Source organism: Hippopotamus amphibius, chromosome X (genome assembly GCF_030028045.1).
Source record: "Hippopotamus amphibius kiboko isolate mHipAmp2 chromosome X, mHipAmp2.hap2, whole genome shotgun sequence".
Taxonomy (NCBI): Eukaryota; Metazoa; Chordata; class Mammalia; order Artiodactyla; family Hippopotamidae; genus Hippopotamus; species Hippopotamus amphibius.
The window spans coordinates 76,858,709-76,871,478 of record NC_080203.1 but is presented as its reverse complement, the minus strand read 5'-3'; the positions used below and the strand labels follow the sequence as shown (position 1 = coordinate 76,871,478).

Sequence of the window (12,770 nt, the reverse complement as noted above, 5' to 3'; positions counted from 1 at the left end):
ATAATAAATAACATTTTCTTGAAAAGTAATGCATAAATTTCTGTGAATCTAACTATTTTACTGTTCACTCAAGAACTACTGTTTTGTATAAAAACAGATGATTGAACCTGGTGTACCCCCCAAAAAATAAAAAAATAAAAAAACAAAAAACAAAAAGATACATGTAAAAAAAAAAAAAAAAGAACTACTGTTTTATCCAATTTCTGACTGTTCTTCAATTGGCAGTGCCTCTTAATCCTTTCCCTTCAGTTTCTCTATATTAAGTAGTTGTTGATCTACATACAAACACTTAAAACCACCGTAGGAAGCACCTATTTAAAGAAAGCCTGTCGTGATTTAAAGAATCTTTTATTCTGCATAATGTTAATAATTACCCCAGTTTGTCTGTTTTGTAAGAAATGACTTTTCTGTTCTCAAAGGCATAGATAGATAGACAGGCAGGCAGGCAGGAGGGAGAGAGAAAATAAAAGTAAAATAGGGAACAATTTTTTTTTGTACAAGGCAAAAAAAAAAGATAAGAAGAATGAGGGGTGGTGGGTGGTCGGGAAGGGAGTGGCAGAGAACCACAAGCTAAATTAGTCACAAAGTGTTTATATTTTAAAAGTAAACTTGAATACTGCGATGTATAAATGGACTAACAACCACCTAAACTTCAGACTATAATTAAAGTGTCCAGTTTTAGACTCTATGACTTGGGGACATATGAGGACCTTGGAGAGATTTCAGAATAATAAAGATAAAAGAGTTAAAAATGAGCGAAGTGAGGAAAACTTAGAACTGTTATTGTGTCTAAGAAGAGAAGACCAGAGGTGACTCAACAGTCCTCAAGGATAGGAAGAAATATCCATTTCAGTGAGCAGCTGGTCTGCATTTCCATAGCAAAAAAGTAATTTTACGTAAATTATTACAGCATGTATTTGAAGATGGAAGTGTCTTAAATAGGACACCTCTTCCAACAAAAACTCCAGAGAAGCCTGAATGCTGTCCACCTCTCCCACCCTTTACTAGCTCTGTTCATCTCAAAGAATGGTTCAAAGGGTAGATAAGGCATCTTTGGAATGTGAAGATTTAGACTTCTTTTGGGTATAGCTACTATGTTCAAAAATTTTTGTTAGCCTCTAGCCCCCAGGTCCCAGTGAAAAGTTGACCGCTTCTGTGCTATGGATAAAGGGAATTAATTAGTAGTAAATGCCTAGATGCAGGCATAATCTTGAGTTCCTTATAAAAGTATACTTCTCCTTCTCAGTGTTAATGGGCTTGGATTTGGGGTTCTTTCAGGACCCAGTTACATTTGACTCCAAAGAGGGAATTTACCTGACAAAAAAAAAAAAAAAAAGTTTGGACAACTAACTAGATGTGTCTGGACCTCTTGTCGCTAGCATTTTTTTGTCATTTAGATATCTCCTGAACTGAAGTATAAGAAGTATAAGGTCTATGAAGAAGGCGAATGTAATCATTTTATTTTACCTTGAGCAGCGCACCCCATGACAGCCCAGCTTTTAGCATAAGGCTGGGCGCACAGGCGGCTATTAATTAGTACTTGTTAAATAATGTTATCTGTCCAAAATTTTGCTAATATTTTATTTTATAGCTGCTTTTTCTAGTTATTCTATATTCATTCTCCAACACTGCTGCCTATGAAGGCTGCATTTCTCTTATTACTCTTCCTTTCTCTTATCTCACAGAAACAGCTATTCTTCCCTATCCCCTCAGATATCTTTAGTCATCTAATTCCTAAACTACCAAAACCTCTTAACTTCTTCAATTCAGCCCCTACTCTTCTACTTGGACCCAAATATCATTGTTAAGTCATCTTAATTCATAATGTTTTGACCACATCACTTTCTATACCTTCTTTCCATGCTCAACTACATGATGAAACCTCTCATTCCAAACCTTTCCCAAAATCCACTCTGTGTATGAAGCCATTTCAGAACCCACTGGTCAAGTGTAAACATCCATCCATCAAAAATTCTCAGAGTTCACTCACCTTTCTGCCTACATCAAATCTATTGAAAGAAAAACATCTCAATTGCGGTAAAAATCCTATGAAGGAAATAATGTTTGTAGGGGGTGTGTGGGTGTGTTGGAGGATAAGCGTATGCACACACGTTTATGTACACATACAGCATATGCATATACATGCACACACACACACACACACACTATAAATATATTTTACCCAAATTAGCACAAACCCACAAGCTTAAAAACCAAATCTGCTAAATCTGACCCAAACCACAGTTACTGAGCCCTATGGCTACTTCCTGCAAGCAGATGCATTACCTCTGTGACAAAGTCAATTGCAAGCTGCAAGAAGGATAGGTAAAATCTGCTACAGGCAGCCAGGGTTCTGCTTTTTGTAAATTTAAATGTAAAAATTACTTATCACTTCAGGACACTGACCATGTCGTATAATTTCGGCACAATACTCAGAATATCCTAGAAACTAAAAAGTACTAAATTTACAACTTAAGCAGGAAAACAGAGGCTTGCTTCACAGTGGTTTAATATGAACAGAGTTGAATATGACATTGTCTGACAGAAGAATGAACATTTTGCTGAATAAAAGCCCCGAGTCAGGATATATACAGCAGAAATGGGACCTCAGGCTCTCAGCACTTGTGCACAATGAAAGAAGAAATCTTTAAAATAAAAAGTCAATAACAGAGGATAAAAATGAAAAAGGCAGCAACAACACCAACATTGAGAAGGTGGGAAAGGGAGCAGAGCCTCTCTCTAGGGGCTGCTCAGTCCCTGGCACAGGCCCGGCAACTGAAGAGCTGATCTGTCTCAGGGAACTTCAACATTTAGATGGACTGCAAACCCCATATCAAAATCCAATCCTAATCTCTCCCATCAGGGTCTTGTCAGAATCAGTAATCCTTTTCCCTAAGACCCTATAAAAAGAACTCCAATCCTTCCATGATAGGGAGTCTAAGCAAAGAGCCCCCACTTTTGACCTGACACCAGAGTTAATCTGCTCCCATCCCACCACTTGGGATAGATATTGGGCCCCAGCAAACAAACCACTACCTCCCAGACAGAAGCCCAGGAAAGTTGCCAGCCTCAAGAAGCTGCTTCAGACTCTTAAGATTTAGGAAATCTACACCCAGCTGCTAACCCTAGCTCAGCTTCCGGGGAGAATGCTGGGGTTCCATGGGAAACAAGTGCAGGCAGTTCAATAACCCTGTGACCAAGCTGGGGAGGGCAGCGACAACTCTTGCCCCTAAGCCCCATTTAACAGCTCAAAGTGCTTAGAAGTCAGAGACTGTGTGGTTTGTTCATGTGTTTCTGCCTCGTGGCAACACTAAATGGGATGGGGGGAAGGGAGAATGGAAGGAAGAGAGTGGTGACGCCCTTCCCTACCACCGGGAGGTACCTAGAAAATGATCCACTCCCACCCTTCAGGGAGTTACCTGGCAGTGGTGAGTTTCCCCCAGCCCTTAAGCCACCAAATCTGCAAAGCTAACCCAGAAAAGTAGCAAGGGCTTGGGGAGGGAGAACTGCTGGCCCAGCCCATACTGACTCACCTGCTGGTAAGCAAGAACAGGCAGCCAGAGTGGGGAGCCACAAAGGAGAGGGGCTAGGCAAGAGGAGCTCCCCAACTGCCCTATGGCTTTCTTCTGACTCTGAAGCAGCCATGATGATGGGCCCAGAAAACCCACACACCTTGCTCAACACAACAGACTGCTTAGACTCTAGAATTACTGCCATGAAAAGCAACAAGGGAGAGAGAAAGTACAACAAAAGAAACTCTTGAGAAAACTGGGAGCGGGCCTAGAAAAAACGAGAGCTTTTGGGTCTCTGCCACCTTCCCCAAAAGGAAAAAGTTCATGCAGGTAGGAAAGGCAGGGTCTTTCCCTGCTCAGCGTTCCTGGTTAAACCTAAGAATAAGAAAGATCCCCTGGACTTGCAGCATCAGTATGTATCCAAGTGCCCCACCAGCACAAGACCCACCCCCCCACCCAAGGTTAGCCTTCTGGCATAGGTAAATGCCCAAGAAATTGCCTTCCAGTCCAGTCCCCCCACCCATCTCCCAATCCCAAGCAAAGGGCATCTGCCTATGGTTTCCCACCTCTCCTCAGAGAAGGGGATCCTAGCAGAGTGGTCATGGTATAGTCAGGTACCAAGGAACACAACGCCAGACAGTCTATCAGGCCAGGGGATGGACTTCAGATCAAAGAGAGAGAGAGAGAGGCTTAGTGTAAAAACCAATGTCATTTCAGCAGGAAAGTAGAGGGCAAGTGGTGAGAGGGGCTCCTACTGGCGCACCTTCCCAGGGACGTAGTTCCTGTCAATTGCCTCCTCCTGCAGGAACATGTGTAGGCAGCGTTCGTTCTGAGCCAGTGGGTGCCCAGCAATTCTATAAAGAGACCAAGATAGTTATCAGCAGTATTTGGGATCAGAGAGAATTCACAGAAGGATAGGGCTGTGGATGTGGACAGGGGAAGAAGGACAAAGTCAGCCCTGAGGTTCAAGCAAGTAGAGGACAGCAGCAGGGCACCACTTCAACTCTAATATTGCAGAGGGGACGGGGATAGAGGGGTAAGGTAGGGGGAAATCCCTAGACACATCCAACATGCAGTACTTTCTCAGGCCCTGAAGTACAGGATCAGAACTCTGCTCAAAGGAATGGAGTTTTACTGTCCAGTGAGCCCAGCACACAATCGGCACCACATCACATTACCCATTACAAAAGAGAAAAGAGATGAAACATATAGAAAGATCAAGATGGCAAAAGGAGCAAAAGGAATCCCCAGGAACTTGGCTTACTTGTTTATAAACTGTTCGAGGCCCTGCCTCCTTTCTTCAATAAAGGACTCCTCAAAGATCCCTTCATCTCCTCGAAAAGGGAGCTGCCGCTTCAAGGCTTTCCCAGGCAGTGGTGGTACTACAATCTGTAGGCAGACGCAAAATATCAGTCACATGGGAGAGGACGGAGAGGGAATAAGGTGTTAAAGCACTGTATGCTTCACCTCCTATTAGGCACAGGGTTCATCCCATGCCACAGTTCAGCAGTTTGCAAGAACTGAGATCATAAGAACAGCCAGGATGGCTCAGGTCAAAAATGAATCCAACTCTGTTTCTGTAGGAGAACAGGTTTACCATCTCAAAAGAAAGGAAATAAATTTCAAATATTCTTCACTTTCTTTGATAGTCCACTGCCATCCAAGAATTTAGCTATACTTTCCATTTTTAGCACCTATAGAAATTAAGTTGTATGACTTTTCTAGACACTAAGTCACGTAATAGTTTTTCTTTACAATTTCTCCTGAACTTACCACTTTCAAGTTTCAAAGGGTATCACCCAGATCCAATATATGGGGATTTGGTAAATAGTGTGTTCACCCTCTCTATTGCCTTCAAGATTTTATAAACCTATGCAGATCTTCTCTCCCAAGGGTGCCACACAGGGAACAAGGCCATACCTTACTATCTCGCTCCAGCTCATTTTTTAGCCATTCAAAGTCACTGTAGCGCCGTCGTACACAGGACTCCTTCAGCTTGAAAATAGGTAGGTTTGTCTACAGGAAAGAAAGAATGTGAGAGAAAAGAGATGGTAAGAAATGTTCAGGACTTCCTAAGTGGCGCAGTGGTTAAGAATCTGTCTGCCAATGCAGGGGACACGGGTTCGATCCCTGCCCCAGGAAGATCCCACATGCCACGGAGCAACTAAGCCCATGTGCCACAACTATGGACACTGTGCTCTAGAGCCCGTGCGCCACAACTACTGAGCCCACGTGCTGCAACTACTGAAGCCCACGCACCTAGAGCCCATGCTCCACAAGAGAAACCACCACAATAAGAAGCCCACACACCACAATGAAGAGTAGCCCCCCGCTCGCCGCAACTAGAGAAAAGCCCGTGTGCAGCAACGAAGACTCAACACAGCCAATAAATAAATAAATAAATAAATAAATTTATATAATAAAGTGTTGAGTATTTAAAAAAAAAAAAAAGAAATGTTCAGCCTGTGATGGCCGCCTGTCACACCCACTTGGACAGGTCTTAAGAAAGAAACAGCTCCTATGGACCATGTTCTTATAATTCTTTCAAAACACCACCGGCTGAATACCAATCCTTACCACATCCAGCCTTGCCACAGGTAGTGATTAGAAGTCCCTTGCTGCTTAGAATTTATCCTGATGTACAAGTCTTTTCACTGAATTTTCTCATTTGTATGTACAAGCTTTTCACTGAATTTTCTCATTTGTAATAATAATAAATGTCCATCAATAGATAATTGGTTAAATAAATTATGGTACACTTGTACAGTGGAATACAACTATGAAAAGAATGTGAAAGATATATATGCCCCAATATGGAAAGATATTAAGCGTTAAAATCAAGGCACGGAACAGTATATATAGCCTGCTTCTACTTGTGTTTTTTAAAGGGATATATATATATGTGTATATATTTATATTTATGAATTAAATATTTAGGAAAAGATACTGATAATAGTGACTGACTTTGGAGAATAAGACTAGACAACTGGAATGGGTAGGTCACATTTTTCATTGTACAATTTGAATTTATCATGTGCATGTATTACATTTTCAATTGAAAAGTGAATTTAAGTTCCCTGTAAAGAACAAGAGATAAGCACCTCCAAAGTATGCTTTCTTCTGCTTTTCCTGTCCAAATCCTCTCCATTCTACAAGTCCCAGCTCAAGTCCCACTTCATCCAGGAAATCTGTCCTGACAACACCAGCTTAATTTATTGTTCTCCCTCTCCTCTGACCTCCTATGACACACAGACTTTAGTATTGCCTGACACACTACTGTTTTATGCACTATGTTAGTCCTGCTACCTAACTAAATTATAATTTCATTGAAATCAGGAGCCATGGCTACTGCTACCTCTCCCTAAATGCAGATTATGCAAGTTACTCAATCAATACTCAATTGATTAACAGTGGCCCTATGTATCTGTTTACCTTCTCCTTATCCAGAAAGTGCAGCAGAAATAGCAATTACATTAAGTTGGCCTACCATAGCTTGCTCTCTGACATAAATCAGCTTATTCCCACATCTTAATCACTGAGAATTTTCCCAAGGCTCCAATGGCAACGTGAACCTCCAACGAACAAAAAGCCCTGATCCTCACTCCTATCTACAAGTTCTAAATAGAAATGGCCTAACAAATGTATTAACACTGACTATATTTCGCACCAGTCAATTCAAATCAGTAGATGGAAATAAAAGGAGCTAGTTCCTCTCCTTTCTCCACAACTAACTCAGAGCAGGAAAAGAGCACTGGAGCTATGCTAGAGCTTCACACACTCCTCACTATGTCATGCTTTGTAGTCCTCAAGTCTGGAAATTGTCTTTTTAGGATCTAGTTCTAGGTATAGGGCATCAAAAACCAAATAACTGGCCAAGTGACATCAGTTACAACTCTACTCAGGATCAAGGTCCCAGGAATGTCAATGGGTTGAAGTGGAGTGAGATATATGTAAAGTAATATCTTATTACCTAAACTATTTTTTAGAAGAATAAATAAGAAAATGGAAATGGTTTCTTCAGAAAGGGAACCTCTGGAGGGCAGAGGGAGAGAGGGAGACTTCATTTTTACAGTATAGTTGACCATTGAACAACATAGGTTTGAACCACACGGGTCCACTCATACACAGATTTTTTTTCAATAAATATAGTATACCATTTTTGTACCTTTTGAATTTTGTACCATGTACATGTATTAACTATTTAAAATAAGCCATTATAGAGAATATTCTCAGAATCCTGCGCAAAATATATACATGTATCAAATCACCACATTCTACACCTTAAACCTACACAATGTTGTTTGTAAATTATATCTCAATAAAGCTGGGAGTAAAAATAATCATTCAAGAAAAAAAAGCCCTTCAGTATCATAAGATTTCTAGGTTTCCATCAGAGTACATTACAAATACTGTGATCCCCAAACAGTAGAACCTTAACTAGCAGGCCTTTACAGAAGCCAACAGAAGGACCTAAGAAAAGAAAAAAAGTGCTGAGTAGATTCTTCTCAGACACAGTGAAGCCATCCACTGCCATTTTGTGGACTTCCTCCTTTGACTTACAAAAATGCTATTCTTTCCCTACCCCCACAGGATGGTGACAGTAATGGCCTTTCATCTCAGCACCTAGCCATCTAAGGAAGGGGCTACTATGTACTAGGATACTTTCTCAGCTCCAACCTACAAATTATATGAGGGAGACAGGATTGTGTAGTACAGAATATAGAGTGCTTTGGCTCTGATCAAAACAAAATCAAGGGAAAGGAGAGAAAGAAGCAAAGTTCAAGTCCACAGGACAACTGACATTTGAAAAGTTCCATACATATCATATGAAGTCACCAGAACACCTCTTCAGACTTCTTATTTCTTGGGGGGTGGGGGGGGTATTCCTTCCCTGAGCTATTATACAAAGAAAAAAAGTCAGTGCCGTCTGCTTCTACCATACACAATGCCTAACCCCCAAAGCCCATTCTGAGTCTCACGCTCCCTATAATGCCTACTGTGATCAGTCACTTAAATTAGCAATTTAAAACCAAATGACTTCACCAATTTTCTTCAAAACAGAGTTCAACAAAAATATTAAGCCTACACAGCCATACAAATTAACATAAATAAAAATTAACCCAAATGCACAGAATTAGGAACTGCCGTCAACCCTATCATCACCATACAATTAGTAATTGTAGAAAAGACTGGTGAAAAGCTTAGTGGGTAAAAAAAATCTTGTCTTGGGCTACAGTTTGCAACTAAGCATTGCCAAAGAGACTAAAGTGTAGTGGAAAGAGTATGATGGGCTTTGGAGTCAGACAGACCTGGTTCAAATCCCAACCCTGCCACTTATTAGCTATGTGTACTTGGGCAAATTACTTAAACTGCATTCCTCCTCAGCTGCCTATCTGTAAAATGGTGTTTTTGTAAGGATTTAGAAACTAAGACCTAGTTCAGTGCCTGGCACACAGTAGGCACTAGATGAACAGTTCCTGTTTATATCAGAATGCCTGAAGTAAAGAACAATTCCATTCATAATCCCTACAGCTCTTGGGTAACACATCAAGACAATGTCTCCAAAACCCCACAGCAGAGAGTTCTTACACTGAACAACTTATTCCCAGGCTTCCTCAGGTAATTAAGTTCTCTACCATTAACAGTTCCCAGCTTTTATCATATTTTGAGGGATCTAAGGTCCATTCTTCCCCCAAAGAGACGATTTCAAACAGTTCTTGCTATTTGTGTTTCTTTCTTCGGTTTGGACTTTGCCAAACTTGGAATTTGGAGATCATCACTTCTCAATTACATTTCAAAGCCCAGGTGGGAGAGCACACTCTCTCATTCAATTCATTCATTCAAAAATGAAAGCACATACACTCTTTTAGGGTTTCAAATGCTGTTTGAGCAGCATGCTGTCCATAGAGAATATTCTGGCCCTCTAGCCTGAGAAGAAAACATAAGGAAAATTAGGAAATGACTATTAAACTTTTTTGCCTGTAACCACTTCAATGGGGCCAAAGAACATGCAAACCATGTACTCTGCACATTCCATCCTTGCACTGTGGACTAAAAACTAGAGAATAAAGTCCTCTGCAGCGCACACTGGAAGAAGCCACTCCTGGGGCAGTCCTGAGATGTCATATATTAAAGTTAATTACAGACTAGGGGCTAATATAATGAATCCAAAAAGTTAATCTAGGGCAGAAAGGTCAAATAGCCATTCATATACAGAAAACCCAAATGAGAGCCAGTAAATATTGAAATAAACATTCTGGATGCTTCAAATCTAAAGGGTCAGCACAAGATGAGGGCAGCCACTGACAATCCACCAATCCAAGTGCAAGGTCAGGTTTTCCAGTGAGCATATAGTAACTGAGAAAACTTAAGCATTAAACACTTCTCTCCTTTAGATATTAATTCTACACAAGTCTGGTAAGCACTCAGTCTCAAGGAGACTCCCCTTCTTATTTCTGCTCCACTAAGCCCACTGTCTCCCTTTCCTGGAGTCTTTCTTCCCTTTAATTCAGGCTTTGCTCAACTCCATCATCCACGGAGACCTCATTAAGAAGAAGCCCGGCCTTCCTGTCCCCCTTCTTCAGACTGACTTCCCACAACCTAGTTTAATAATGGGACCTTGCAGCATATCGCCTTGACTTTCCATCCCCCAGCGCTCTTCTACTCTTCCTTCCCTCCTGCTGTCGTACAGTCCTGATTCCTATTCCCTGGAATTCCTCACTCTAATCCTCTCCATCTTCCCCCACCGTCTCCAGCCATGCTTCACTTCTTGCCCATGGGTACTTGTTTTCCCTCACACCAGTCCGGTGGCCCCCTCAGGAGTTTTCTGTATCCTCGGGCCACAACCGAGTGTGCAGACCTCTCTGCAAACCTATTAAGCCCTTAACCCCCAAATGACCCTTCAAGCGACTTCTCCACGGTGAGCCCTCCCTATGGCAGCCTCTCCCCCGCCCCCCCCCGCCCTCCCCGCCCAGCCACCAGGTCCTCCCTCAGCTGTCTCCCTCACCCCGTGACTCACCCGCATGCGAACCTCATAGGTGGTGAAGCGCGCGCGGCCCACGCCCACCGTCTGTGGGTTAAAGATGTCGATCTCCAGGAAGTTACTTGGCGGCCCGTAAGCGTCGGTCAGGTCCTGCGGCTTCGAGTTAAGGCGCCGAGTGTCAGCTACTGCCGTGTCCGACATCTTTCCGAAAGAGAGACCCGGACCAGGGAAGGGGGGGTAGGGGACAGAGGCCGAAGGCAGGAGCGCGCACGGCCCCTCCCGCTTGCAAAATAACCAGCCAACCCACAGACGGCGGCACCGCGCACGCGCACCCACGCACGCACGCAGGCGCACGCGCACGCCGCTGCGGCCCCGGGCCCGGCACCCTGAATAGCGGCGACGCGGATGCCTGGAAGTCTTGTACCGAGGAGGCCTCATTCAGACTTCCGGGCAGTGTTTGTGGCCGCCCGGGAATCTGCATCTGCAACACGCACCCGTCAGTATCCTAGGAAGCACTACACGAGAGATCGGCCAATCGCTGCTCCTCAACCCAAGAAATTGTCTTATATTGTGCATCAGTCAGCAGTGGGCACTGCCCCGCAAGCTAGGCTCGTACAGGGATAGGCCGAAGCCCCGTGACCTGAGAAGGGTGGGCTCCCGAGGGTGGGGTTCCAACAATAGTACTAAGAACCTAAAACGCAGCCCGGCCACTTGTGCCACCGATAGTTTCAATTCATTTCACACTCAATTGAGCACTCAGCGAGCGCTACCTAAGGTGCCAGGAAAGCAGCAAGGATGGGGTAAACAAAGATGATTTCTTATTCTCACTTTTCAGGAAAATTTGGGCATATCTTTCTCCACTTGTTGCTACATTAAAAGCTAATTTCAGGTGTACTGAGATACTACATTTCACAGCAAACTGAGGGCATTTATTTCAACGCCTTCTATCTCAACTCTTCAAAACTCCATACTTGGCACTGCTCTGAGGTTGCTTGCAACCCGTAATGGACATAGAATATGTGTCTACATGAGAATATTTATAGAAATACTAATATTTATACGACTAATTTACACATGGCCCACATGAAGAGGGTAGTGCCCACAGTAAAGGTGGTGATTTTAGGTCATCTTTTCTCCTCCTTGCACAGCCCTCTTCTGATCAAAAAACTATTTCCCATATCATTGATGCCAGAAATTCTTTCAACAGAGTACAAAGCCCTATAATTTCACAGTTAAGTTTTTTAATTCAATTTAACTGATATCTCCTCAGCAACTACTTACGTGTCAGGCACCATGCTGAACTCTAGAGACCTAGAGTTCAATAAGTGAGTCCCCCTCTCAAGGAGTTAACATTCTAGAAAAGGAGACGAGTAAATAAAACTAATATAATGTGACAAATACAAAACAAGTGAATGTTCAAAGCAGCACATAGGACATGAGTAATTGGAGGAATTAAGGAAGGCTTCCTGGAGGAGGAAACATCTGAGTTTGACAGACATGAAAAGACCAACAGGAATGGAAATGGGGGAAAGGTAATTTCTTGCAGAGGGAATAGCATATGCAAAGTCATCCAGATAAGAAACAGCACAATATTTTGAGGCAATTATCACCAATTACCAATTCAGGCTGTGTAATGGAAGTGCTTAGAGAGGTAGCCTGGCTGGGGATGGGCAGATGAGGATGATCCTTCTATATTAAGCAAGGGATCTTTGGTTCTATGATGTAGGCGGTAAGAAACCACTGAAGGATCTTCAACACACACGCACACACACAAAAAGATATGATCAGATTTGTGTTTTAGAAAGATTATTTTGCAGGCAACATGGAAGATGTATTTGAGTTGAATGTGACCAATTATGAGTATCTATTGATACAATAGTACTTGGAATCAGGTGGTGATGGCGAGAATGGAGAAAAGGGAAGAGAGAAGGCTGAGACTGAAGAAATAAAATAGATAGGAGTTGTATGTGATTAGATATGGTGTAGTGTAGGTCTTAAATGTGTGAGCTATGGACTTAGGCTGCCTGGGTTTTTATTTGTTTGTATATTTATTTATTTAGCTGCATCGGGTCTTAGTTGTGGCACACAGGATCTTTCACTGTGGCACCAGGGCTCCTCATTGCAGCGTGAGGGCTTCTCCCTATTTGTGGTGAGTGGGCTCCAGAGCATGCAGTCTCAGTAGTTGCAGCACGTGGGCTCTAGAGCATTGGGCTTAGTTGCCCCGCAGCATGTGGGATCTTAATTCCCCGACAAGGGATCAAACCTGTGTCCCCTGC

The 12,770-nt window shown here is 42.7% G+C and overlaps 1 protein-coding gene across 2 annotated transcripts; it reads right to left on the bottom strand.

Annotated features, from left to right (window-relative positions):
• Positions 1-2,492: 2,492 nt before the first annotated feature.
• On the bottom strand, positions 2,493-10,804 carry SNX12 (sorting nexin 12). 2 transcript variants are annotated; one of them, XM_057719214.1, is made up of 4 exons: positions 10,531-10,804; positions 5,433-5,528; positions 4,777-4,901; positions 2,493-4,366 (listed from the first exon to the last, which is right to left on the bottom strand). In XM_057719214.1, exons 1-4 carry the CDS (start codon positions 10,693-10,695, stop codon positions 4,264-4,266), a joined length of 489 nt encoding a protein of 162 aa, XP_057575197.1. In that variant the 5' UTR covers positions 10,696-10,804; the 3' UTR covers positions 2,493-4,263. The 2 variants fall into 2 exon arrangements, with proteins under 2 accessions (XP_057575197.1, XP_057575198.1); XM_057719215.1 differs by having other exon boundaries at positions 10,543-10,804.
• Positions 10,805-12,770: the final 1,966 nt, after the last annotated feature.

Coding starts and splice junctions, on each gene's coding strand:
- SNX12 (XM_057719214.1), bottom strand. CDS start 10,695: ATGTCGGACACGGCAGTAGCTGACACTCGGCGCCTTAACTCGAAGCCG. Junction 5,529..10,530: donor CCTATGAGGTTCGCATGCGG/GTGAGTCACGGG, acceptor TCTTTCCTGTAG/ACAAACCTACCTATTTTCAA. Junction 4,902..5,432: donor AGCTGGAGCGAGATAGTAAG/GTATGGCCTTGT, acceptor GTCTGCCTACAG/ATTGTAGTACCACCACTGCC.